At 39.9% G+C, this 25,956-nt stretch overlaps 1 protein-coding gene across 3 annotated transcripts in view; it reads left to right on the forward strand.

Annotated features, from left to right (window-relative positions):
• ERCC6L2 (ERCC excision repair 6 like 2) overlaps nt 1–15,402 on the forward strand; it is a 151,312-nt gene extending 135,910 nt beyond the window's left edge. For all 3 annotated transcript variants that reach the window (XM_083186960.1, XM_083186968.1, XM_083186976.1), the window contains one exon: nt 13,585–15,402. In XM_083186960.1, the coding sequence (XP_083043086.1) occupies nt 13,585–14,440 (856 nt within the window). In that variant the 3' untranslated portion in view covers nt 14,441–15,402. The remainder of the gene's footprint in view (nt 1–13,584) is intronic.
• Nucleotides 15,403–25,956: the final 10,554 nt, after the last annotated feature.

The following is a 25,956-nucleotide window of genomic DNA, read 5'->3' on the forward strand; positions in this document are numbered from 1 at the left end:
ACCCCGAAGCGTGGCGAGCGGCGGCGGAACGATTCCTCCAGACCTTTTGATACCCCCACTATCCACGTCGGCGTGGAGTTGATTTTATATAGTGTGGCAAGCGCAGTGAGCCACCGACTTCGAAGCATGGTGAGCGGATGCAGAATACATGTAATGTAATCCGCGTCCCCTTGCGGGGCTCGCTGCACTCGCCCCGCTTCGGGCTCGGTGGCTCGCTGTGGTCGCCACACCATTTAACATCAACTCCATGGCGACGTGGATAATGGGAGTACGAAATGGTCAGGAGAACATGTTCTGTTGCCCCTCGTGGGGCTCACTGCGCTCGTCACGCTTCGGGGTGGGGTGGATAATGGGGGGGGGGGGTGCCTAAATCCCATTGTATGTCATACAAGTGTATACTAAATGATATGGCATCGCACCCTATAAAATCGCATGCGATTGTATATGCTGTGCGATCGCATGCGATGCAATTTTCTTAGGCAGAATAGCCCACTAAGCTATTTGCTTAGTGGGCGCCCGGCAAATACATAAGTACCGAGAACTTATGGCAAACCAGGATACTGAGTGCCTGAAGATTCTGGTGAGGAGCTAGGAACTGAAGACACAGCAGGACTGCGAACAAAGTTGCATCAGCACCAGAGCCTTCTTGGATCCTTCACTAAATACCCACCCCTGCCTGTGGATTGACTAAGGCAGGGGAAAAAATAGGTTTTAATAGAAATGCCCTAATTAGCCAGAATGAGTCAAGATGGTGGTGTCCAGATGCCGGGACCAGCCGCAACACCCACCAGGAGTGGAGACCACCAGTCCAGGAGCGTCAACGAGAAAAAGCATCACCTATCCCCAGGCCGCCGGACACAAGCATCCGAAGAGGATCCAGAGTGTCCAGATGGGTAAGCCCCGGAACCTCCGCTGCACACTCTCGCGAGATCTGACAACTAAGAAATGGAAATGTATGACAAATATACGTGAAACATTCTCCTGAGTTGTCCAATGGTTTCACAGATTGTTTCATTAAACCCAGTTGGTTTAATGGCTCATGAATGATGTTGGCTTCTCCTACAGTTCTAACTTCTCTTGGAGGCAATACAATTTGCTGCCGGTGCTTTTGTTTTGCATGACTATCCCATAAGTATATGTGACAATTATACTTTGTATATCCACTTTGCTGCCCAAGAAGAAAGTTTACCATTTTTACTTCAGCAGACACTGATGCTGAGAAGAAGCTATTATTTCTAAGACCGACTGGATATTTTCATACTGTTCTTGGTTTTGTTGAGTGACCGACACACATTTATTCCTATTGTGCAGTAATATGCATTTTAAGATCCTTTTTAGAACTTTCCAAGAAGAGCCGCCAGTCTTCTGCTCGATATTCTGGTAAACCCATCATCTGGAGAAGTTCAGGAATATTGTGGTCATACACAAGATTATCTTGGCTAAAGTACAGCTGTATGACTTGTTCTCTATTTCGGTACAACGTTATAGTAACATCCGTCTCAAGATAATGCTTTTCATGAAGTCTTGATGCTAAAAGAGCAGCTCCTTTTTCTGATAAATTCAAGTCCCAAATGAAATAGTTTAATTCCTTTGTGAAAAAATAAATTTTCTTCAAACTCCCTTTCATTTGTGTTGTCACTTGCCCTGGATGAAATTAACATTTCCACATCATCACATTCAACTTCAACAAGGAACTAACTGATGGTATAGGTAAATCTTCGCTTTTTGTTCTGCAGAATTCCCATTTGTGTGTCTTAAATCAATTTATATCCCCTATACATTTACAACACAAAAATAGCAGTCATTTATGCTCAAGATCTTTTGGCTCACACCACATCATAAATATGGTGAAATGAAGCCCTTTCTGTTTTGTTCACACATTCAGTGCTAACTCCCAACAAAAAGCAAAATAGAATATTTTTCTAGAGAGCGCAAGAAACACTATGGAATTTAATCATATAAAAATATACAAATTTATTTATTCATAAAAAAATTTTTTATCATCTCATGAAACACATAATTTAAACAATGAACCTTTAAAAAGAATAATAATGATGATAATTTCCTTTAGGAAAGAACCGTGTCCTTATGCCAATAGATCTCTGAACACTGGCAATTTTGTATTCGGATGGCAATTCTGTTAATCAAGATATTTGTATCCACTTGCTTTGTTTGTAACCAACTGTAGTATGATAAACGGATGGAATATAAACAGTCCAGCGCTTGCCAATAATGTGAATATTTGTAGTTATTCCGTGGCTTGGACTTGTTTGTATAGAGAATCAGTGGTAAACATGCAAAGTTCACTTAGCCGCCCGTAAACTACTCACTCGCTCTGTTAGCATGAGGTGCACATATATTGATGTTTATACGTAGTAACAGCTGCCTTCAGGTACTAGCCGTATGAAGGATTTTCCACAACCTGACCACAGCAGCGAGACCTGCTCGCTGTGTCAGGGAGCCGACCGCCTACTGACGGACGCTGCGGGGGAACAGATGTAATCGCTGTTTGATAGCTACCTCAGCTCCCGACGGGTCCTTCAACAGCTTGCGCTGCCCTCTGTTTGCAGCGAGGGATTGTAGACCTCTATGACGCTTGGAGACGGTGCTTTCAATGAGCGCAGTGAGGTGCGGGTGGACACAGGACACGGATCAATAGACAGACATCAAAGGCATCAATGGCAGGGGGGAGTCTTGACGCGTTTCTCCGTCGTATAGACTTGACGGTTTCCTCAGAAGATACTCCCACTATTACACTGTGGTTATTTAAATGGTTATTCACCAATCAGGATAGCACATCTAAAAAAGGATCACCTGAGTTGTATTTGTAATCAGGACGGTATCAATCCAATAAAATACTATAAACACATATATATGTAGTTCAATGGCAAGTTTCTCAGTTCAAGCAAAAAGGAGAGTATATATATATATATATTAGAAAGGCAATTAATTATAACAGTAGAAATATTATTACTAGTAGTTCTAAACAGCGGCATGAAACAGGTACTTAATATATTTCAGATGAATAATAGAACCTATTTCACACTAATTAGTAACCATTATCATCATATTGAAATGTCTGTCAGTAACAACAGACATAGTGTGGCGTCTGTGGCGCCGCTAACAAGACAGAGCCGTAGGCAACCAAGAAACCAGGGTTCGAGCTCAACCAGGGACAACCAAGACCAGCCTCCCATAAATATACATAATTATAACAACAATAGCCCACATATTTTAGGTTCATTTATTTTTTATATTTTTTATTTTTTATTTTAATTATTTATGTATTTATGTGTTATATCTTCTATCAATTATTCCACTCTCTCGTCACCAAAAGGACATAATATGGGTGTATAGACATTCTCTATATATAGTTATGATTATAATTTAAGAAACTCACACCAATATAATAAAGGTGACGGTAATAATAACAATTAATTAGAGATTAAACCAATCCTGAAGGATTGTTTATGTACAAAGGGTTTAGATATATAATTATTTTTACACTTGGTTATTATCTATATAGAATTATAACCAAACGTATAACATTGCATTTTGCTAAAGATAATTCTATGTTTAAATATATATATATTTAAACATAGAATTATCTTTAGCAAAATGCAATGTTATACGTTTGGTTATAATTCTATATAGATAATAACCAAGTGTAAAAATAATTATATATCTAAACCCTTTGTACATAAACAATCCTTCAGGATTGGTTTAATCTCTAATTAATTGTTATTATTACCGTCACCTTTATTATATTGGTGTGAGTTTCTTAAATTATAATCATAACTATATATAGAGAATGTCTATACACCCATATTATGTCCTTTTGGTGACGAGAGAGTGGAATAATTGATAGAAGATATAACACATAAATACATAAATAATTAAAATAAAAAATAAAAAATATAAAAAATAAATGAACCTAAAATATGTGGGCTATTGTTGTTATAATTATGTATATTTATGGGAGGCTGGTCTTGGTTGTCCCTGGTTGAGCTCGAACCCTGGTTTCTTGGTTGCCTACGGCTCTGTCTTGTTAGCGGCGCCACAGACGCCACACTATGTCTGTTGTTACTGACAGACATTTCAATATGATGATAATGGTTACTAATTAGTGTGAAATAGGTTCTATTATTCATCTGAAATATATTAAGTACCTGTTTCATGCCGCTGTTTAGAACTACTAGTAATAATATTTCTACTGTTATAATTAATTGCCTTTCTAATATATATATATATACTCTCCTTTTTGCTTGAACTGAGAAACTTGCCATTGAACTACATATATATGTGTTTATAGTATTTTATTGGATTGATACCGTCCTGATTACAAATACAACTCAGGTGATCCTTTTTTAGATGTGCTATCCTGATTGGTGAATAACCATTTAAATAACCACAGTGTAATAGTGGGAGTATCTTCTGAGGAAACCGTCAAGTCTATACGACGGAGAAACGCGTCAAGACTCCCCCCTGCCATTGATGCCTTTGATGTCTGTCTATTGATCCGTGTCCTGTGTCCACCCGCACCTCACTGCGCTCATTGAAAGCACCGTCTCCAAGCGTCATAGAGGTCTACAATCCCTCGCTGCAAACAGAGGGCAGCGCAAGCTGTTGAAGGACCCGTCGGGAGCTGAGGTAGCTATCAAACAGCGATTACATCTGTTCCCCCGCAGCGTCCGTCAGTAGGCGGTCGGCTCCCTGACACAGCGAGCAGGTCTCGCTGCTGTGGTCAGGTTGTGGAAAATCCTTCATACGGCTAGTACCTGAAGGCAGCTGTTACTACGTATAAACATCAATATATGTGCACATCAATATATGTGCACCTCATGCTAACAGAGCGAGTGAGTAGTTTACGGGCGGCTAAGTGAACTTTGCATGTTTACCACTGATTCTCTATACAAACAAGTCCAAGCCACGGAATAACTACAAATATTCACATTATTGGCAAGCGCTGGACTGTTTATATTCCATCCGTTTATCATACTACAGTTGGTTACAAACAAAGCAAGTGGATACAAATATCTTGATTAACAGAATTGCCATCCGAATACAAAATTGCCAGTGTTCAGAGATCTATTGGCATAAGGACACGGTTCTTTCCTAAAGGAAATTATCATCATTATTATTCTTTTTAAAGGTTCATTGTTTAAATTATGTGTTTCATGAGATGATAAAATTTTTTTTTATGAATAAATAAATTTGTATATTTTTATATGATTAAATTCCATAGTGTTTCTTGCGCTCTCTAGAAAAATATTCTATTTTGCTTCTTGTATTTAACTCTATTAAGGACTGCAGAGAGCCTTAATTGAGAGCAGCAAGTCACACTCGGTTTTTATTTTAAAACATTAATCTGAGTTGGTTAATTGATATAATCAAGTGCTGTGCGCCCGATTAGGTGGTCCTTCTCACCTGCTCTGGTTGATCTACTTGGGACCGTGTGTCTAAATATATCACACGGGCCCCTTGGTTCGCCGAAGTAGGTGCTTGGAGGTATACACCTGTGTTTTCTTTGTGTGCTATAACTCCCAACAAAAGCTGAGGACATACTGAACAAAACAAGGCCAACCAGTGGGAAATTGGTTGTGGCGGGACAGAGAGAGGACCAAACAGAAGGTGTGCTAACTGCATCACTCGTCCTCTTCGTCACTTCTCTCTGTATGCTGGGAGGAGGAGTGGCTGTAGTGTGAGAATATCCCAGTTATCACAAACAAAAAAATGTGTTACTGTTGAAAGAAGGTAGTTGTTAAATGAGCAAAACTAAATCGATTCTGTTCAGTAAAGTGACCTACAGATGGAGCGCCTCTCTTCTTTGGCCGGCGATCGCCAGAATGTCTCCGCTGGTATTTGGTAGAGGTACTTTTAAGGTACTTCAAATAGAGAAAATATATTTTTTTATTAATTTGAAAACTAGAGCCATTTCAGCTATAGCGAAGATATAATAAAAAAGAAGGTAATAGTACGTGCGAGTACTCGCTAACCGATCTTAAATTCTTGGCAAGAAAATAAAAAAATATTTTTTGTTCCCAAGTTTAATATATGAAAATACTTGGCCAATGGCATTGTGTTACTAAAAGCATGAAAGTGTTCCGTTGCAGTAGTGAATATATTATTCTATGTATTGTCTGGAATGAATCAGTATTTATAAGACTATCTTGCTTGAGTAGTGTTATTACTTTTCATAAAAGTAACGGGTTGAATATTGGATTGGCCTACAGAATCACTGCTTACAATGTAAATAGACATCAAGATGAGCCAACTCTCCCACCTATGACTCTAGCCCTTTGTATGCTTGGCCTTGACATTGAAGAGAGTCATTCTCCTGTAATTTATTAATACATCCTATGTCTCACTACATTAGCCAAGGTCATTATAGCATGACATTGGCTTGCAGTGCCTGCCCCTTCCATTCACCACTGGCAATTACTAGTCAATGAAGTCTCTGGGCACGAGAGATTTATGTATCGCTGACCATATTATAGTCCTGTAATGACCACACTTGAGAGCACTTCTTTTTTATAGTATTCTTTTTATTATATACGCCTATATTACACTGCAGAGATGTTTATCATTGACTACATTATTGCTGTACTTGTTCTTTTTTTTCCTTTTTGTTTATGCTTGCAACAAAATCTTAATAAAAATTGACACAATAAATAAAAAATAGAAAACAAGATACATGATAATTATCTGCAACGCAGTTTAAAAAAGAAATAACAGAATACAAAATATAATTTTTATTATATCATACAGTATAAAGCATTGAACATGCCATACCCAGGATAATAAGGGGAAAGAGAAGAAAGCAGTTCATCATCTCTGTTAAGGTCTCACAGGTTATGGTTTAGTTTTTTTCTTGGCAAAGGAAAGGTAATGTTTTCTGGACAGCTACAAACAAAATACCAATCTGGAGTTTAGATAAACAATACTTTAGTATCCTACATTTGTAATCCTATAATCTCCAGAAAAAAACACAAATGTCTATTTTCTAATCCTCCAAAATGGATTTTGGACATAATTAATAAACAGGGTATCTTCTAACTGTGTGAAATCTGTGCAGTGGGAATGGAGTTCGGAAAACATTTACATGTGCTGAGATAGGTCATGACACCAAATTGCTGAATGACTTATCCTACTTCAAATTAAAGGAGAATTCTACTAACAAGTTATTTTACGTTAAATATTACTTTTCACTTGTATTTTGCTTTTCTGAGTAAAACAAAAATGACAAAATGCTTTTATGTAAAGATTATATCGTAGTAATCAAAGAGGTAGATGTATGAAGCAGTGATAACGTTGAAGTGAACCAGTGGATAAGTTGCCCATAACTACTCTGTATAATTTTATACTATGCACATTACAGATGTTACTTGAGTGCTTATAGGTTGCCACGGGCCACTTCTCCTCTGGCTCACTCCCCCTTCCTTATAACTGCTTCATACAGTAGGAGCAAGTTTCATCTTTGCTCCTTTGGCCATGACTAGCCATGGCTAGCCATGGCTATTTTATTGTTCTCAGCTGCAATACAATACGTATTGCAGCTGAGAACAATAGAATAGCCATGGCTAGCCATGGCCAAAGGTGCAAAGATGAAACTTGCTCCTACTGTACATCTACCCCAAAGTGCCTTAACTGTTCTGTGGCGCCTATCTATTTAGTTAACTTTGAGCACGCTGCCAATACAGTCCAGGTCCATAGGTGACTTAGTACTATATTAAAGGAAGGGAAGACAGCAAAAAGTACCTTTTGATGGGGCACTCAATATTCAGAGTAAAATATAACTTTTATTAACTACATTAAAGATGGGAAACTAGCACTACTATATTATAGTTAGCACAAGAACACAAACATGTATAACCTTTCCAAGTAAAGTTAGAATATTTAATACAAATGCAAAAATGTTCGATGTAAATGCTAAATAATTCTCAGTTAATTAACATTGTGGTTAGAATGTTTGGACATTAACAGCGATGTAGCAACCTTTTAAAATCTGGAACAAACTAGTTATTTGTTCCATGGTTGAATAATCCAGCATGAATATTAATTATAAATGCACTAAATTTAAATATCAGACTGAATATTTATATTTATTACTATTTTTTGACACCTGCAAGCTGCATCTGATATTAGTTTTTTGTTAGTTTTTACTTTTGTAATCTGTGTTATTACAGGGTTTATTGCCCCTTACGGTACACCTACTTGCTTCTTATTATATTTACTTTCCTTTTTTCCAATTAAGTTATTTTGCATTTTTTTAAACATAGTTACATTTGTACTTAACTGAAAGGTTATACACTTCTTCGCTCATGTGCTAATTATCATATGGTAGTGCGAGCTCCCCAATTTGAATTTAATAAATAAAAGTTTTATTTTGCTAATACATTTTGGAGGTGTGCCCACCAAGGAGTACTTTTTGCTATCTACCCTTACTTTTATATAATTGTATTTAACTCTAGGGAGCACCTTTAACTGACACCTTCAGTTACAGAAATAATAGGAATTATATTATGAATTAAACATAGCACACAAAAAAGAGTTCTTCTGTTGCTTCTGGTCACTTAATTAGTACCTAAGTCAATTTAGTTTAACCATCTGGAATCAAGCATGGATATCCTTAAAACCTGGATTGTAATTGTGAAGTAAGCCATAAACCATAGCAGAGAAGCATGAGTTGTTATTCCTTGTTGTGAGATTCTTAAGGTGAAGCCTGTGTGCAATTTTTTTATTTATTTTTGGAAATATTACAATCCATTTCATTTCTAGCTTTTACCTTTGCAATGAATGAAGCCAGATTATGTCCTTTTTCCACTTTTATCTTTCACCAGTCTCTTGCCTAATATTCAGGGTGTAGGAATAAAGACAATGGGTGTAATTCATGCCTAGGGATTTGCTGAGGTCATGGACCACAGAGTCTTTCACTTGTGTAACACGGTAACTCAATAATATCTTTCATGGCCATGAAAGGCCTGTAGTTGTTCTGACTTTATAAGGATGCTGCTACAACTGTCAAAAATGCAGATATTTTACTAGTTATACAGTATGTTAGATTAAAAAGTTGTAACAATGTTTTAGCCGTGGTCCGGTTCCCATAGAAGAGAACTTTAATTTAAGTTCTTTATTTATGCCTTATCCTGTTTTGTTCTGGCCTCCTACCTCCAGCCCACACAGACTTATTGTGAAGTAGAGTGGAAACTTGCTTCAGGACAAGTTGTTTTCCCTCACGTTCCAAGTGTGACCTTGATATCTGGTAGCGAGTCTATCATCAGAGCTCTCCTGCTGTATTCTCTGAAAGAAGCAGAACTGAGTGCTTGGAATGCTCACTATCAGATGAACAAGGTTTTCCTATCGCTAGCTACATACAGATGGTGCCCCTCTCATTCAGTTCCAGTGTTCGCCAGAATGTCCCCGCTAGCAAGTGCTGGCTAAGAGGGACTCCATCTGACTGGGACGGGCAAGCGTCTCACACGCACGTCTCTGCTTCAGGGAGATGGGCAGGGTTAGGGAGTGGTGCGGGGAAGTCGGCGGGGACTGACATGGAGCTCCGTCGGAATGGGGTGCGCAAGCGTATCATTTTGATCGCTAGCCCCAGCCTGAATGAGCCGGCTCCATCTGTAGTGACAGTCGCAGATGCTCTGTAGCTATTAATATGCCCCTACAACATATTTTTGTCACCTATTATCTTGATATATGTCCATTATAAGTCACTTGAGCAATAAGTAATATGACAGTACACGCAGTATAATGTAAACAATTTGTATTAAATATGCAAATTTGATACAAATAATAATTTTCATGGTTGTTTTTTACCAGAAAGAACAGATTCGCATCTTAACATATTGGTTTTAGGCTTTAAGCTCAGGTTAATTATTTGTATTACATACTTGACATGAGTGAAATGTTAATTTAGCATACTCTGACATAGTTTTGAAATGGAACCATGGACTTGGATTAATGTGGAAGGTGAATGAAAACAAAACTATATGCCCTTTCTTCAGCACTAGCTGTTCTTCTACTAAACATAATCAATCCTCTGCACATATGTGTTTAGGAAACAGTTTGTATATCCAAAGAACAAAATATGGTCTTGATTAACATTGGGAATCACAGGAGTAATTAAGACCTCCAGTGAAATAGGAGTTCCTGCAACAAAAGTTGGTAAACATATAATAGATTTGCTGCAATACACTTAATTCATAAGATCTATTTATTGATAATCATCTTGATAAAATGTTTTCACTTGTTATTGATTGATAACAAAGAACATTTATTATTATTTATTTAGATTTAGAAAAGTAAGTGCAACGTGTATAGGTGATTATTTAACCCTTTGAGTGCCGCCATCTCTGTGAGAGATGCGCAAAATATTTGCTAAAAATTTCAACTGCTCTGTGAGAGATATGCAAAATATCTGTTAAAAATACCAGCATCGCTCACATTTGTTATATAAATTCAAATAAAAAAAGATTACATTTTCTATATAAGGTAAGAATTACAGGTCATTGTGATGAATAAAAATGTTTGCTTGGCAATTTTCACACCTATTTTGACAAATTCTTTTGGCTCCAAAGGGTTATTATTATCATTCAGGTGATCAAATATAGGTTTTTGACACACATGGTTAACAAGGATTTGTATTCATTTCTCTAATGCAAAATGGTTAGTTAGGATCGAAGCATAGCAAAACTGCTAAATATGGCATACATTTATAAATCATAAAATCATATTTAAAAGTACATGACATGTATCATTGCAATTTCTATCATGTGGACAACTGTGACAAGAAAGCAAATAAGTGGGAGGATTAATTAATTAAAGTTGGAACCATACACAAAAACTAAAACACATCTACTGTATGCAAAATTACCTCATCATAAATTGTAGCAGACGATTATACATAACTGTGCCCTTACCCGCTCAAAAGACTTCACACAATTTGCAGAGCAACAGTTGCTTCTTACTGACATCTGTAATTCCAAGACTAATGAGAAGCATCTGACAATATTCTACTAGCTGCAATGCTCAATAAGATTAGAAATACAGTGAGAGAAATAATTACACATTTGTACAGGCAGAAAGCACAAAGTAACGTATATTTTGTATCTACTGTAATACCATTAACTCCTGATAAAAAATATAATGACAGTTAGGACAATACCCTATTACCAACCCAATCCTGGATAATAGTCTAGTTTAAGAATATCCTATTAGCCCCAATAAGCCGGCACAAGATGCAGCTTATCTGGGATTTGCTTTACCTACCTCCGGCAGGCAAAGTATATTCCCCAGAAGCAGCAACGGAGCTGCGCCTGTGCAAAAACACACAGGTTTCACTGATCCTGTGTGTTTTTGTTTGAAGTCAATCTTTTTATTGGGCAATCCAATAGGACAACCTGATAAAAAAAAAACAGCAAAGCATTGGTAAAAATGAAAAACGGTAGCGGGTGTAATATGATACCCCTATTATTCTTACTCCTGGGGGAGGAAAAGGTAGATCTTCGTGTCATCAGAGTTGATATTGGAGGGCAAATGACCTGATAAGCTCACCTAAAGAGGATGTGTAACCAGAGAATAGAAGAGGTCTAAGAGCAGAACCTTTGGGGCAGGGGTGGCCAACCGGTCAGAGGTAAAGAGCTGGAAAATATTGGTAGTTAAGCTAAAGAGCCGACATCATGCGCGCGCCGAAAAAAGGGGTGTAGTTTATTTTGACCCCTTGGGTGGGTGTGATACAAATATGCCTCCAATAGTGCAGTGCCATATATACATATGCCCCCAATAGTGCCAGATACACATATGCCCCCCACGGTGCCAGGTATGCACCACACGGTGCCGGGTATGCCCCCACAGTGCCACAAACTGCTATGCCCCCCACAGTGCAAATTTCCCAGCAGTAGCACTCACCGTTGTTGCTGCTGCTGCCGGGCGGGGAGAAGACAGTCTGGTGTCCCCCTGCAGTCCTCCTGTAATGTCACTGATGGGAGGAGAGCACAGCACACCGCGCGTCTCCTTCCCCCTCACTTCCCTGTGACTGGGCTGTCCACCAATCAAAGCTCGCTGGCCGGCTCCTGATTGGCTGCTGGCCCGTGAGCTCGTATTGGCGGACGGCCCAGTCACAAGGATGCACAGTAAGGGGTAGGAGAGATGCGCGATGCATGCTCTCCTCCCCTCAGAAGGAGAAGGGATTCAGGTAACCGGCAGCAGGGGGACTGGGACGGACGGTGGGCGGCGGGCAGCAGTGGGAGCAGGAGCCTCACTTTACAAGGGGGAGAGCCGCATGAGGCTCAAGAGCCACTGGTTGGCCACCACTGCTTTGGGGGGTACCTACTGTTAGTGTAAGTAGCGGGATAATTGAGTTATGAGATGAGAGAGATAAATAACAGTCAGAGAGGTAGGAGGACAACCTTGAGAGTGCTGTATCACATAGACTGCGGGAGTGAAGGATTTGCAGGAGGAGATTGTGGTTCACATTGCCAAAACAGCAGAGAAGTCAAGGCGAATGAGCAAAGAGCAGTGCCCTTGGATATACAAAAGACAGAAGAAAAAAATCCAGAAATGTCAGGCACAATTTCTACTTTCCCTATAAAGATATAACTTCTTCTACTCTTACATGTTTATCTCTATAGTTCACATTAACAACTTGTTTGTGAAAACTGAATAATAAGTTTCGGTACTTGTGTAGTTTCACGGCGCTATCATGGTGCCGTGCTACTTCCGGGTGTACGCTCGCCAGGAAATATGTCCAAAAAAGTAACTTAACTCCATGCCAACATGGATAGTTCATACCTCCACTATCCATGTTGGCATGGAGTTGATTTTAAATAGCGTGGCGAGCGCAGCGAGCCACCGAGCCCGCAGCGTGGGCGAGCGAAGCGAGCCCCGCAAGCGGACTCAGACGCACGGCACCGTGAAACTACACAAGTACCTAAGTTTCAGTTACCACTGTTGCTATTACACTATATTTATCAAAAATTGCATTATTTGCAACAAGAGTGCCTATGCAGAGTTTACAGTAAATTGGGTGTACATCGCTCAAAAGAAACATAAATGGTAAAAATGAGTGTATCGCCCATATTTAGAGCCATAAACAACTTATGATGTACCCACGTTTACATCTATGGCATATTGTGTGTGCCGGTTTACCACTAGTCTTCAGCATAAGCGTGCATGCGTCCATCTAAGAACATCTCCACACACACTCTTGGGTCTTAAGAGTACTTGATGTTCAAAAGGAATACAGTATGACTCTGCATTGCCTGTGCTTGCCAGTGAACATTTAAGCACAATACAATTTTATGCAGCAAACACTGCACACATACTGTATGTGCACGTTCAACTCTGCATCAGTCCCCACATGTCAAAATGTTACCTTTGTATGTTTTTTTGTATTATGCAGATTTAAAAAATGTCTCTTTAATTCAACTATTATATGTTTGTGGGGTTTTTTTTGTGTGTAAACCAATGGGAATCTAGGCTGTAAATGTGTCTCCTTTTTTGTCTCTGACTTTTGCCATGTATACTGTAGCATAATAAAAATAATATCTTAATGAATAATTTATTTTCTTGATTTTATAGGAGACATTTTGAGAAAATGGTGGCATATTTCAAAATGGCTTCTGCAGAACAGCTTGCTCATCATCTTGTCAACGTCAAATCTCATGCACGGCAAATAATGCTGAGAGAATTTTATACCAGTCAGCATTCTGAGGTAGAAGACCTATACCCAGTGCACGTACAGTTACCTGACAAAAAGAAGAAAGAAAATGAGGCTACAGCCAAGAACAATACACACAAAATGAAAAAAAGTAGAAAAAAAAGTGAAATGGTTTATCCAAGTCGCTTAGCTAAAGAAACTGCTTCTATGGATTCATATAGAAATTCCAGTAATAAATTTACAAAAACTTTAGAATGTAATGTTTTTGAAGATCATTGTGTTACTGACACAAGGAATAAGGAAAAGAGCAGCCATAGAAATGAAGAGGAACATCTGCCAGACTTGTATTCCAAAAAGGCAGATCCATATACGAGATTGTCGTGTGAACAAAGCAGCTATGTTACTCAGGACCAGTTACCAAAACAAGAAAGTCTCACCATGAAAAAGGAGACAAACTTGGTCACGGATTTGCTTGGAGATACGTCTATACTTGATGATCTTTTTTCTAATCGGTTGGCCCGTCCATCTGCTGCCCTGCCAATGACTTCTCAATGTCACTTGGCAACAACCAAAGCAAAACCACGTTCTAAAGACTTCTGGGATATTCTCACCGATCAAAATGATGAAAGTATCAATAGACTCACTGACTTATCTGTGATCGAAAAAGCTTGTGAGACTTCCATATTGCCTTCAGTAACTAAGGACAATAGCGATCATTCTCTTTGGGTGGAGAATGAAAACTTCTTGTGGCGGAAAAGTGAGAATACAGAAAACTGACACATAATCAATTCTACATAGACGGCTATTGTTTTGGAACTGTGATTTATATATATTTTTTTTACTACAGTATTAACCTAATTGGCCAAATGTAATCGGGTGTGAGAATCAGAAAGTGAGAGATTTTGGGAGAGTTTTCCCATTTTTTTTAAGTGGTAATCAATTACATGGCTAAATCAACCTGGTTTTTCAGTGTAAATAATTGCTGTTTAAAAAAAAATGGGGAAATTCTCCCAAAATCTCTAACTTTCTGTTTCTCACACCCTATTACATTTGGCCCAATGTGTTATTTTAGATGCAAATATTTTAATTTTTTAGTAACTTTTCAAAACTGGATAAAAAAAGATATTTCTAATGAAGTAAAATTAATGTTAGATTGTGAACTACATTTACTTGGGATCATTTTATAGACAGTCACTGTCTTGATCCCAAAATGCTGGTACCACGATAAATAAGGAGTTAACAATATACTTGGGTGTTTTATTATATTATAGCTGGCAAAGCAGCATGTTTTAATTTATGATATAGTGTATATTATGTCTGTGTAGCTTATTTTCCATCATTTACTTGGCATAAGTAACCTGAAAACACAAACGTAATAATTATTTGTAAGTTATCATCACTTTCAAATACTGTAGATATTTTGAGATTTATATAATGGTGAATATAGTATAAAGTCATATACTGTAGATCCAATAACAAACCATAAGCACGCTAGATGACATTATAAACAAATTTGCTGATAACAACCATTCGTTATGACAAATTATTGAAATTGTTCAGTGTGTACGCACTATATCAGCAATGCTCATTCCCGCAGGTCCCTAGTGATGTCCTCCGTCACCTGTACTTACAACATAATTTAAAAAATGGCGTTAATGACTAGGAGCGTATAGCGCAGTGTGTACAGTACCAACGATAAATGTATTTATGCAGAAATACAACAGTTTGGAAGTGTTAAATGACTCACGTAAATCATTTGGTTGTCACATAAATGTACTCATTGTGTATACACAATATCATGCGTGCAGGAGTTCCAGGAAGTTCAAGGGAATTCGTGAGCAACATAGTATCATTTGCATGTCATCTAGGCCCTTATTCTGGTTGGTGCGGTAATATCCGCGTGCGTTCGTGCCGCCGATGTTTTGTGTCTGCGCATGTGCAGAGGCGTCTCTGCGCCTGTGCGAGCGGGGCGTACGGCCAAATTCCGCATGAAATGTGAACACTCCAAACAGGGGGTGGTGTGGGGCGTTTCATGGGCGTTCCCATGCAAACGCTAGGCGTACGTATGGTAATGCAGTCGTGACGCACGTGTAGGGGGCGGACATATGACATTGCCGGATGTCAGCTGCCCGCCCAGATCCCTGCTTTTGTACTGAGAAATGTCCGTGTGGTCTGAGGTTGCGGGAGCTGGTGGACCACTCGGTCCTGCATTCGATGGTCTGCGACCATTGAATGATGGGGGAGGTTCCCTGAGATGGAGGAGGCGTATTTCATGAGAAATACACATGCGGTCCGTTCGGACAGCTTCTTACCGCGTACGGACGGAGTTGGCGATCCGTATGGAAGGCGGGGTTTCGGACGCACGGTCCTGGCCGCATATTCGGATCCGGCCGCACCGATCAGAATAAGGGCCCTAGTGTTTACCCTGACTTTAAGGATCAGCTAGCAGATAGAAACACCTGGGGGTGCGTCTAAGTCACAACACAATGCGAATAGAATGCATGAGGAGAATGTGATGATTAGTTATACAGGTTCCCTTATCCAAAATGCTCGGACCAGAAGAATTTTGGATAACGGATTGTTCCGTATTTCAGAATATTTTTCTATTTCAATGATGGATTTTGAGGTATCTTGCATTTATGTTGTATACAGACATCAACCACAGGAAATACACACAAATATATTTTATTTGCGCATAAAACAAGGTTTCAAAACATGAAACAAAGTTTGTGTATTATCTCAGGCACTGACTTTGAATGCCAAGCATTTTTCTTGCACATATTTTGTGCCAGTTACATATCATGTCCCCAGTAGTGCTGTTACAGATGTCCCAGTTGTACTTTTAGCCCCAAAAATATATTTTTTCACTTTCTGGAATGTATGGTTTTTAGAATAATTTGGATAACGGATATTTGTATAAGGGATACTCAACCTGTATATCACACTTTTGTATGTGTGTGCTCTGAGACTGATTGTGTACACAAAGTGCTACAATGCAGCAGCCACAACTTTTTTCAAGTTCTGCTCCATATTTAGACTCACACACAATGTACAAGTGTCATATATCAAATAATCAGTCACTGTTCCAGTTATGTTGCCACTAAGACACATTTTCAGCAAAAAAACAACAAAACACTGATGTTGTACGATACCTGGCGTCTTCCAGGCATCTTGCACTGCATGTCTTATTCAGGCTACATGTATGAGGAAACATCTGTACAGATACTGACCAGGTGCTGAGCCTGCTTCTTACTTGCACACAGATGACACAGAAGTCTTTATGCTAATGCATGGCTTATCTTGTGTACCCTGAGATGAATCTTTAGATGCACCATTGGAACTTGCATTTTTCTGTCAGTCCCTGGCCTCCTACAGATGGAGAGCCTCTGAGCCAGCTCAGGGAATTGCCAAATCCCCTGAGCTGGCACAGGGCGGCAGAGATGCGCTTCATCTGAAGGGGACGCACGAGTGTCTCACACACTCGTGCGTCCCAGTCACTCGGTGGCGGGGAACAAAATCCCTGACCGTCTTCGCTTCAGGGAGATGGGCAGGGTTGGGGGAGGAGACGGTGGACTCCAACGGAAGGGGACGTGCGGGCATCTCGTGCACCCGCCCCCTTCTGGCCACAGGAGCTGCTCCATCTGTAAGTGAGCATTGATGCATTTTTGGTAACAGCCACTTATAGCAACAACCCCGCATATGTGTCTGATTTAGTTATGCCCAGAAGCACATGCAGATGCATGCGAAGACATAAAGCATCGGCCAATGATGCGTTCCCTCAGACACAGGCCTCTTTGGTCGGCACAGCACTACAAAATGTAGAGCAGCATTATTGCCCCATGTGGAATGCTGCAAGCATCATGTGCATTTGAGAGCTTGATGGTTTGTTAGGAACATTCCACAATTTCTGTGTTTCATTTATTACATTTTTTATTATTGAGAAACCTATATTTAAATATGTTTTTTTAATGTATTTATTTTGAATGTGTGCATCCATATAAGGCCATGAATAGCTAGGGTATTCCTGAGAATATGCATTATATTATATTAATATTATATTGTATATGGAAAGCAGAAACCAGCTTGCAGAGCTTTCTTCCAATATTTGAATCCTACATACAGATATTCCATACTGTACATAATGTTTGTACAAAACTAGTTATATATTAAATTCATTGTTTTCCTATATACAGTATGTCACATACTAGCTATATTCTAGTAGAACAAAAACCCAAAGGGCCCAACACAGTCCTTTTAAATAGCAATATACAGTATCCATACATTAGTAACTATAAAATAGGATGAAAGTATTACTGATATTCTTTCAGTTTCAGTGATAGGTCGAAGCTATGTTCTAGGTCTCTTATACACAGTAATGGAAATGTTTGTCCCATCTTACAGCATGGGACAATGGAGACAGTCCCTGAGCACATGAAAACTATGGTGTGTGTGTGTATATATACATACACACACTTGTTATTGAAGTTTTGAAGTTGAGTGTCATTTGGATTATAATAAATATATGATTCATTAAAATATCAAAGTAAAGTGTTTGCATTTTCTTGTAAACGTTTTGCATTAATCATCTATATATATGTCTAGTGTCCGTTTGTCTCCGAAAAACACTGCCATCTGTTGGCAGAAAGTAAAACTAAATCTACTAGCTTTCGAAGCATTAGCTTCGAGCAGGCTTACTAGTGTGACATAAGAACACCATTCTGGATCAGTTATATTTTATACTATACAAGTTTTTCCATATTTGCTGCTTTTGTATGTCGTGTCTATTTTTACAGTATGATTTATTTAATAGCATGTCAAAATGATGGCCCTGCTTTTAGCTGAGGGTCTGCCATGCTGCGGTGTGTATGTTTGTGTGTGTGAGCCTGAACGGAGCTCCATCTGCACCATATAATGGCTGCCGGTGCACCATAGAGGTGAGGAACAGCGTTAGGCTTTCATTATAAAGGAAGTAACCCCTAATTATTGTTTAAGTTGGCTGAGTACAGGACAGACAAATGCATATTTATCTATCTCTGAGGAAACAGTTGTATAATTTGCTGCTCCATACGTGCAGCCCAATATCTCAGATACTCTGACATGTCTGAACCTGGGACAGAGGAGACCTACAGCATTTGTCTATGCTAGATTTTGTGGTTTGGACTGAAGCCCAGAATAAAATCATCTCTTATCTGCTATGTACATTTTATTTAAGGATCTAACATTTACTCTAACTTCACTTTGGCTGGAGAATTGACAGAAATATCTTGCAATGCAAGTCATCGACCTTTAAATGTTTCCATGAAAAATCATGTATCACGCTGTACCTGCTGGTAGAAATACTTATTAAGTGAAATAAACTGTGCCTCGTTTAAATTTAAGTATCAAGTATTTTGGGCCACTGAAGTCCTATCAAGACAGCTATAGTTCATAAGCTTTTAAATATACAGACATATATTCCCCATAGTGATGATCAGTGTACAGTAGAAATAAAATCTTTACTACTGTACATTAAATAGCTCTAACAACTTAAGGTGCCCATACACTGGTGCAATTTTACCTGTTTTCACCATATTCCGACTGATGGGGCTGAGAAATCAGGTGAACAGTGGTCAAATCGCATGTGTTTGACATCCGATCCGACCCGATTCATGGCCCGTGCGCATTGAATCGGTATCTGATGTGCTGCACATAAGATAAATTGGATGTGCACCCAATTTCCCTTGAACTCCCCCAGCAGCTTCCCAGGAGTCATGTAAATTCAATAAATTTCATGTAAAAATGGCACATCAAGTGCCAAGTCCGATGTAAGCACTCCCGGGGAGCTGCCAGGGAAGTTCAAGGAAAATTGGGTCCAACATGTGCCTCAGACAAGTTTGACCAGAGTATGGCCACGTTTAAGAATGGCAGAACCTCATCCATTTTATTTTCCATTTTCATTACATTGTAGGCAGTATATATTACTGTACTATCCTATCATTTCCAACTTCCAGGCAGGTAGATGGGTATATACTATATGTGCACTAGCACCATGAATTTTCACTAATCTTTTTAAACAAGTTAATTACATAGTTACATAGTAGATAAGGATGAATAAAGACTTGCGTCCATCGAGTTGAACCTAGGTTTTAATAGCTTATCCCTTGTTGTATGGTATGTTCTGAAATTTTTAAAGACAGATTATGATTCTTATTTGGTTGGTGCGGTAATATCCGCGTGCGTTCGTGCCGCCGATGTTTTGTGTCTGCGCATGTGCAGAGGCGTCTCTGCGCCTGTGCGAGCGGGGCGTACGGCCAAATTCCGCATGAAATGTGAACACTCCAAACAGGGGGTGGTGTGGGGCGTTTCATGGGCGTTCCCATGCAAACGCTAGGCGTACGTATGGTAATGCAGTCGTGACGCACGTGTAGGGGGCGGACATATGACATTGCCGGATGTCAGCTGCCCGCCCAGATCCCTGCTTTTGTACTGAGAAATGTCCGTGTGGTCTGAGGTTGCGGGAGCTGGTGGACCACTCGGTCCTGCATTCGATGGTCTGCGACCATTGAATGATGGGGGAGGTTCCCTGAGATGGAGGAGGCGTAATACATGAGAAATACACATGCGGTCCGTTCGGACAGCTTCTTACCGCGTACGGACGGAGTTGGCGATCCGTATGGAAGGCGGGGTTTCGGACGCACGGTCCTGGCCGCATATTCGGATCCGGCCGCACCGATCAGAATAAGGGCCCTAGTGTTTACCCTGACTTTAAGGATCAGCTAGCAGATAGAAACACCTGGGGGTGCGTCTAAGTCACAACACAATGCGAATAGAATGCATGAGGAGAAGACAGCTATAGTTCATAAGCTTTTAAATATACAGACATATATTCCCCATAGTGATGATCAGTGTACAGTAGAAATAAAATCTTTACTACTGTACATTAAATAGCTCTAACAACTTAAGGTGCCCATACACTGGTGCAATTTTACCTGTTTTCACCATATTCCGACTGATGGGGCTGAGAAATCAGGTGAACAGTGGTCAAATCGCATGTGTTTGACATCCGATCCGACCCGATTCATGGCCCGTGCGCATTGAATCGGTATCTGATGTGCTGCACATAAGATAAATTGGATGTGCACCCAATTTCCCTTGAACTCCCCCAGCAGCTTCCCAGGAGTCATGTAAATTCAATAAATTTCATGTAAAAATGGCACATCAAGTGCCAAGTCCGATGTAAGCACTCCCGGGGAGCTGCCAGGGAAGTTCAAGGAAAATTGGGTCCAACATGTGCCTCAGACAAGTTTGACCAGAGTATGGCCACGTTTAAGAATGGCAGAACCTCATCCATTTTATTTTCCATTTTCATTACATTGTAGGCAGTATATATTACTGTACTATCCTATCATTTCCAACTTCCAGGCAGGTAGATGGGTATATACTATATGTGCACTAGCACCATGAATTTTCACTAATCTTTTTAAACAAGTTAATTACATAGTTACATAGTAGATAAGGATGAATAAAGACCTGCGTCCATCGAGTTGAACCTAGGTTTTAATAGCTTATCCCTTGTTGTATGGTATGTTCTGAAATTTTTAAAGACAGATTATGATTCTTATTTGTACCCTTGGATGTTTTTATCCAATAAATGATTGTCCAACCTTATTTTAAATGTATTTATTGTGTCTGCCGACACCACTTCTCCAGGAAGAGAGTTCCAAAGTTTGACTGCTCTGAGCGTAAAGACATTTTTACTTCTAAGGGAACAAAATCTTCTTTCTTGTAATCAAAATTTGTGCCCTCGTGTCCTAGATTCCTTTCTTGCAGTAACAAGGGTCAAGGGTTACAGTTAATGTATAATATAAGTGTTAAGAATGTGCTGTTTTTACAAGTCAACAATCTCTTTCTAATGCAGGGTACACGCCAGAACGACAAGGGCCCAATCCCATCAATCTAGATCCAATCCCGACCGATTGGATGTAGATTGTAGGTAGATTGGGCCCTTTTTTGCCTGTTCTCATCCGATCCCGATCCGATGCGCAGCCCCCTGGGTCGGTCGTTATTCAGATCCTACGTGCAGCAGGTAGGATCTGAAAATGACCATACACCCGGGTGCGGGTCGTGATCGGATCGGAACCCGCTCACAGTGCACATCATGAGTGGGTCGCCCTGGTGTGTACCGAGCATTAGTGTAAATTGTGCATTGAACACAATAGGCATTTTCTTTATGAGTAATAGGCCTTTTGCAGAAAAGAAAACAGAACATACAAAAAGCCTTATCTGCAAATCTGCGCATGCACGCACACAAGCCTTAAACTGTGATTGCATTATTAACGCTGTCTAAGACAGGACAGGTAAGGCGATAGGGGTGGCGATGGACCATTGTGGTGGCACAAGGCGACATTACAGGGGTGCAGTGTGGACCCAGTGGATGCATGACGTCACACGCGGCCGCTGCGACACAAAAAAAAGGGCTAGCCTGCGTCTGGATTCAAAGCTAGGCTGTGCAGCAAGGGATATCTGATCAAGCACAATAGCGATGCAGGGAGGAAACATGCATGCGAGGTGGCCTCGCCCTGTGCTGGGCGTCCCTCGCAGCCTGCCATAGGGTATTGTTATTTAGCTAATTTGCTACTCATACTAAATTAGGCCCAGACTGTGATAATATGTGGACACTCACTGACCGAGCTCTGGAGCTCATAGGTGATTGGCTGAGGAGATTCCCATTGACAGAAGTCAGTGGAATCCCCGTCATTTATGCAGTAGAGCAGCATGTGTAAACACACACGCTGCTCCTCAGTCCGACTGGTGACGTAGCAGTAGGATTTATTATTATTTATTAACAGTTTCTTATATATCGCACACATATTCCACACTATTTTATGTGCAATTTTTACAGTTTTCCATTGGAAAACATCTGGATGCGATTTTTTATGTGCAATTTTGGTATGGGTAAAATCTTGGCATTTTCACAGCACCCTATTACATTTACGTTATGTTTGATTTGTGATAATCATGCGATATTTACCAAAACATTGCACATTACCAAAAATTGCACCATATTACATTTTGCCCTATGTATGCACTTGGTCTTCTAGATTACATCATAATCTGTGTGCACTTTTAAAATATATTTTGAAAACCAGTGTAATTATACATACCAACAGCCTATGAGTAAAGGTCCTGTTCTCTCTGAGTTATACCCCCTTATTACATGCAAGATATGTCTGAAAAGCTGACTTGCATTCAGTTCTGCGTCAGCCTCTTGATAGTCAGTGGATAGACAGTATGTCAACCCTTTTTCTGTGTCGACCTAGTCCTGTCGACCATTAGTGGTCATCCTAGTGAATGTCAACCCAGACATTGTCTATCATCTATTCCGTAACCCAGCCTCTTAGGGGCAGTGAAGCAGTGATAAGAGTGGAGATGGCAACCAATCAGCTGCTATGCATCATTTTGTAGAATGCGTTAAATGGTACTTTAAACCTGATTGGTTGTCATGGCACACTTCTCCACTCTAATCACTGCTTCATACATCTACCCCTTGTTTCAGTATGTAAATGTTTCTGAGGGGAGGTCCCCTTCCTATATTGCGTAAAAGATTTCATTTTTTTTGCATTGTCAAATGTGTGTCTACTCCTCACAGGAATATAGGCTCTTAAATCAGCTACCAAGGTTGGACCCAGGTTAACAGCTCGACCTGGGTTATCTGCTTAAAAGCTGATTGTCTGTGTACTGTATGTAGAGGTCCCCCTCCAGGGAGTGTCTGTGAGTTACATGCAGGTCAGACATGCGGCCGCATGTGACGTCATGCATCCACTGGGACCACACTGCACCCCTGCAATAATCCGGATGTAAACTGTAATCTGCACAGGAGATGGACAAACGGGGGTGGGCAGCTGATGTCATGTGACGTCAGCCGCCCGCCCCATGCAGGCTCTGACCTGCCTGCACTTTCATTGGTATGCCCAGTGTTTTTCTGGGCGCATCCCGCTTTTTTCTGGGCAGACCCAGAAACGATCGGTATCCCCATGCGCCAGCTCTTTATCCAACTTCTTCCCACTCGCTCTCTGTGAAGGTCGCCAAATCACCCCCTTAGTTTGCAAATGGACAAATGCTGCACTAAAGGAGGTCCAGATGTATCATGTGTAGAGAGAGAGTTAGATTTGGGTGGGGTATGTTCAAAGTTAAATCTAATTTACAGTGTAAAATTAAAGCCGCCAGTATTTACCCTGCACACAAGCAAAATAACTCACCCAAATCTAACTCTCTGCACATGTTATATATGCCCCACCTGCAGTGCACATGGTTTTGTCTATTTGCAAACAAAATGTGCTCTGCAATCAAGTCTGAATTATGCCCAGTGTCCAGAACCCTTGGGCGGAGCTTGGTTTTTGGTGGAGAAGTGGTATAAATATCATCTTCCCTTACAGTCACATAAAACTTTTTGTCAGAATTTGAAACAAGAGATATTGTTGAAATAAGTGAAATAGGTCAGTTCACTAATGGAATCTTCTGAATGCTAACAAAAACTCTATTAAATCCCAGCAGGGCAACAAGTATAAGTACGTTTGTTTCTGTCTTGAATATTCATTGACATGTGCTGTTTTATCAGTGTGTCCTGGTTTAAGGCAGAATAAATATATATTTTCCTTGGGTGACTGAAGAAATATAATTACTGTATTCATTCCCAGCCAGCAACCTTGGGAGTAAACCATACTTTACACCGCCACAAACCGATCCAAACCACAGAGAGGCAGGAATTCTGGGGGCCTTAGCCGTGAATGGGAGAATGGGTCACACTAATTGTGTCAGGAGTTATATCATGGTTACACTAGGAGCAGAGCACACAAATCACACGCATATTATCATAACAAATTAAGCTTCAGATTGAAGTTCTAATCCATGTTCATTTCTTATTCTGGATTCAACTTTCTCTTTGTTTGACAGTTTTAATCGTACAGCAGGTAAATCATTACTCATTTCTCTGCATGTTCTCCGGCACAATATATATCATCCATATTGTATTTTTTTTGTAGCATAAGTAATGATCATCAGTCTTGCGGATAAGGTAAGGAAATGACCAATTACATCTGAGTGATGGAAACATAAGGGCTGTTTCCTACCACTAAGCAAACGCCTTACTTGATATGGATAAGTGTTAGCTGTTGACTACCAATTATAATTTGTTTAGGTTCATAATTCAAAATAAGTTATGTAGTTCTTGATTGTTAAGATGGAAAAATATATTTGTATAAGGATTCTAAATGCGGAATGAAAACTATTCATTTAAGAAAAGGATGTTGCTAGCTCTTAAGATATACAAGTACCTTGGTCTAAACTGTGTTTCTGCAAGAGAGTACGGAGGTCAGCCAGGTGTCACACAAGTGAGCAAGTACTGTATTCACCAGCACAAAGAATTGTAGTTAACCTAAGCTCTGCCATACAGTACGATTCATAAAATGCGAAGATACTTAAAGTTCTTTGTTCCGGAATTCCTGCGTGGAGTAAACCATTGTGGGGGAAATTTACTAAAATGGGAATTAAACGTCACATGTGATGTTGCTATGGGCAGCCAATCAGATCCTGTCTACTATATTCTAGACTCTAGGGTGTTAAATAAATAAGAAGTAGATTCTAAGTAACTTTATGCCAAGGCAAAACCAGACATATTGGACTGCAATTGGGGCAGATTTAAAATGTGTGGAGATATTTAGAAATACAAATACAGTAACATAAGCCTCACAGCACTGAGGTCATGGGTTCGATACCCACCATGGCCCTAACTGTGCGGAGTTTGTATATTCTCGTGAGTTTCCTTTGGGTACTCCGGTTTCCTCCCTCAATCCAAAAATATACTGGTAGGTAACTTGGTGCGTGCCCAACAAAATTAACGGTACTTGTGTAGTTTCACGGCGCCGGGCTCGGTGGCTCGCTACGCTCGCCACGTTCTCTAAAATCAACTCCATGCCAACATGGATGGTGGGGCTATGAACTATCCATGTTGGCATGGAGTTAAGTTAGTTTATTTTAGATAGTTGTGGCGAGCGTAGAACCCGGAATAGCACGGCGCCATGCTGGCACCGTGAAACTACACAAGTACCAAATTAACTCTAGAATGAATTTGTGTGAGTGTACAGGTGGTAGGGAATATAGATTGTAAGCTCCACTGATTTGAATGTTCAATTATGTGTGTGCTATATAAATAACTGATAATAATAATAAGCAAGGAAAGTCAGTAAATTCTATAGTTCCCAAATGCTATCGGGATATGGTCACTAGGTCAACAAGCATTAGGTCGACACCACTAG

This window comes from Crinia signifera, chromosome 1 (assembly GCF_055691185.1).
Source record: "Crinia signifera chromosome 1, ASM5569118v1, whole genome shotgun sequence".
NCBI classification, from domain to species: domain Eukaryota; kingdom Metazoa; phylum Chordata; class Amphibia; order Anura; family Myobatrachidae; genus Crinia; species Crinia signifera.